General features: G+C 52.8%; 1 protein-coding gene across 1 annotated transcript in view; it reads left to right on the forward strand.

The window, feature by feature from the left end:
* LOC307090852 (G-protein coupled receptor 39-like) overlaps nt 1-1609 on the forward strand; it is a gene marked incomplete at both ends in the record, with an annotated part of 22147 nt that continues 20538 nt past the window's right edge. Inside the window, one exon of the mRNA XM_079757644.1 lies at nt 1-787. Within this exon, the coding sequence (XP_079613770.1) occupies nt 1-787 (787 nt within the window). The remainder of the gene's footprint in view (nt 788-1609) is intronic.

The raw sequence follows: 1609 nt of genomic DNA on the forward strand, positions 1-1609 counted from the left end.
ATGAACATCGAGCCAGAGGTGGCCGAGGAGAAGAACTGGCGCGACCTAGAGCCCAGCTACTCTGTCAAAGTCTTCCTGACCATCCTCTACGTCCTCATCCTGGTGACGGGCATTGTGGGTAATGCAGTCACCATCAGGGTAACGCAGGTGCTCCTGCAGAACGGCTACCTGCACAAGAACGTGACGGACCACATGGTGAGCCTGGCCTGCTCGGACCTGCTGGTGCTGATCATTGGCATGCCGGTGGAGCTATACAGCGCCATCTGGTTCCCCTTCAGCTCCACGTCCGGGGACGTCAACTGCAAGGTGTACAACTTCCTGTTCGAGGCTTGCAGCTACGCCACCATCCTCAACGTGGCCACGCTGAGCTTCGAGCGCTACATGGCCATCTGCCACCCGTTCCGCTTCAAGAGGCTGGCCAGGAAGCACACCTCCACCCTGATCGCCTTCGCCTGGCTCACCTCGGTGGCGGTGGCGCTGCCCATGCTGTTCACCACGGGCACCCAGGGCCACATCCCAGCTGCCCGCAGCGTCCCCGACCAGAACGTCACCTTCTGCACCAACCTGCGGGAGCGCTGGGTCATGTACCAGGTCAGCATCTCGGGGGCCTTCGTGGTGTACATGGTGGTGCTGCTGGGCGTGGCCGTGATGTGCCGGGCCATGGTCCTGGTGCTTCGGAGACCCGTGGGGTCGGCGGCCGCGGGGGTCGACGGGTCAACGGAGGCCGCGCCCAAGCATGAGAGTTCAAGGGTCAAGACGTCCAGGAAGCAGACCATCGTTTTTCTAGGTAGGACCTTCTTTTTTATTGCGCATTATGAGTTGAATATCAATGTGAGGATGGGTTTTTGAGCGCGGGGCATGGCGATTCTGTTTAAGTCAACTGTTGGTTCTTCATGAATGTCCTCACGAATACCAATGCTGTCGTGAGTTAGAGAAAACTGTCCTGAAGAAGAATTTAAACAACGGTGACTTATTCGTACCATGCGTCTTGATGTTTGCGGGGAAGCTTGTGTGTTCACTAGCGTGTGTATGTTTGTGTGTGCGTTCGTTTGCATGCGCATGTATGTGCACAATGTGGTTGTATTGGCGCCACTTTGGAGCTGTCAGGAAGTGTCTGAGAGCCTTGGCGTCTTGTGCACCGCAGAAGTCAAACAGCGCTCTGTCAGTGTCACACACTTAGCAGAGACCTTGGCTGTTGTGGCTATTAAGGAGATGAATTGACCTCACAGCCTTACCCCTATACCACTGGACAACCCTTTGCTGAGCCAAAAGAAGATAGCGGTAAAGGTTGATTACGAGAAGTATTCGACCAGTGGTAAGGATTACAAAATAAGCTTAAAACCATCCTGAATTTGAACTGATATTTTATCAGTGACGTTTAAATATATACCACAGCAATAAAAAAATTATATTTACCTTTCCAGTTCACTGGCGCCAACTCATACTCAAAGAATATGCTGTAAGCAGCAGTTGTTCTACAAAGACGCTGAACACAGGCCATCACCTGTGTCAGATTAAACCTTTGTGATTCCTCATAAAGTTGACAGGATGCTGTTGCCGTGACTAATTCTGAACAGACCACGACAACGATGCATCATCGGAGGTGGGT

Source organism: Pollachius pollachius, assembly GCF_949987615.1.
Source record: "Pollachius pollachius genome assembly, chromosome: 20".
Lineage (NCBI taxonomy): Eukaryota > Metazoa > Chordata > Actinopteri > Gadiformes > Gadidae > Pollachius > Pollachius pollachius.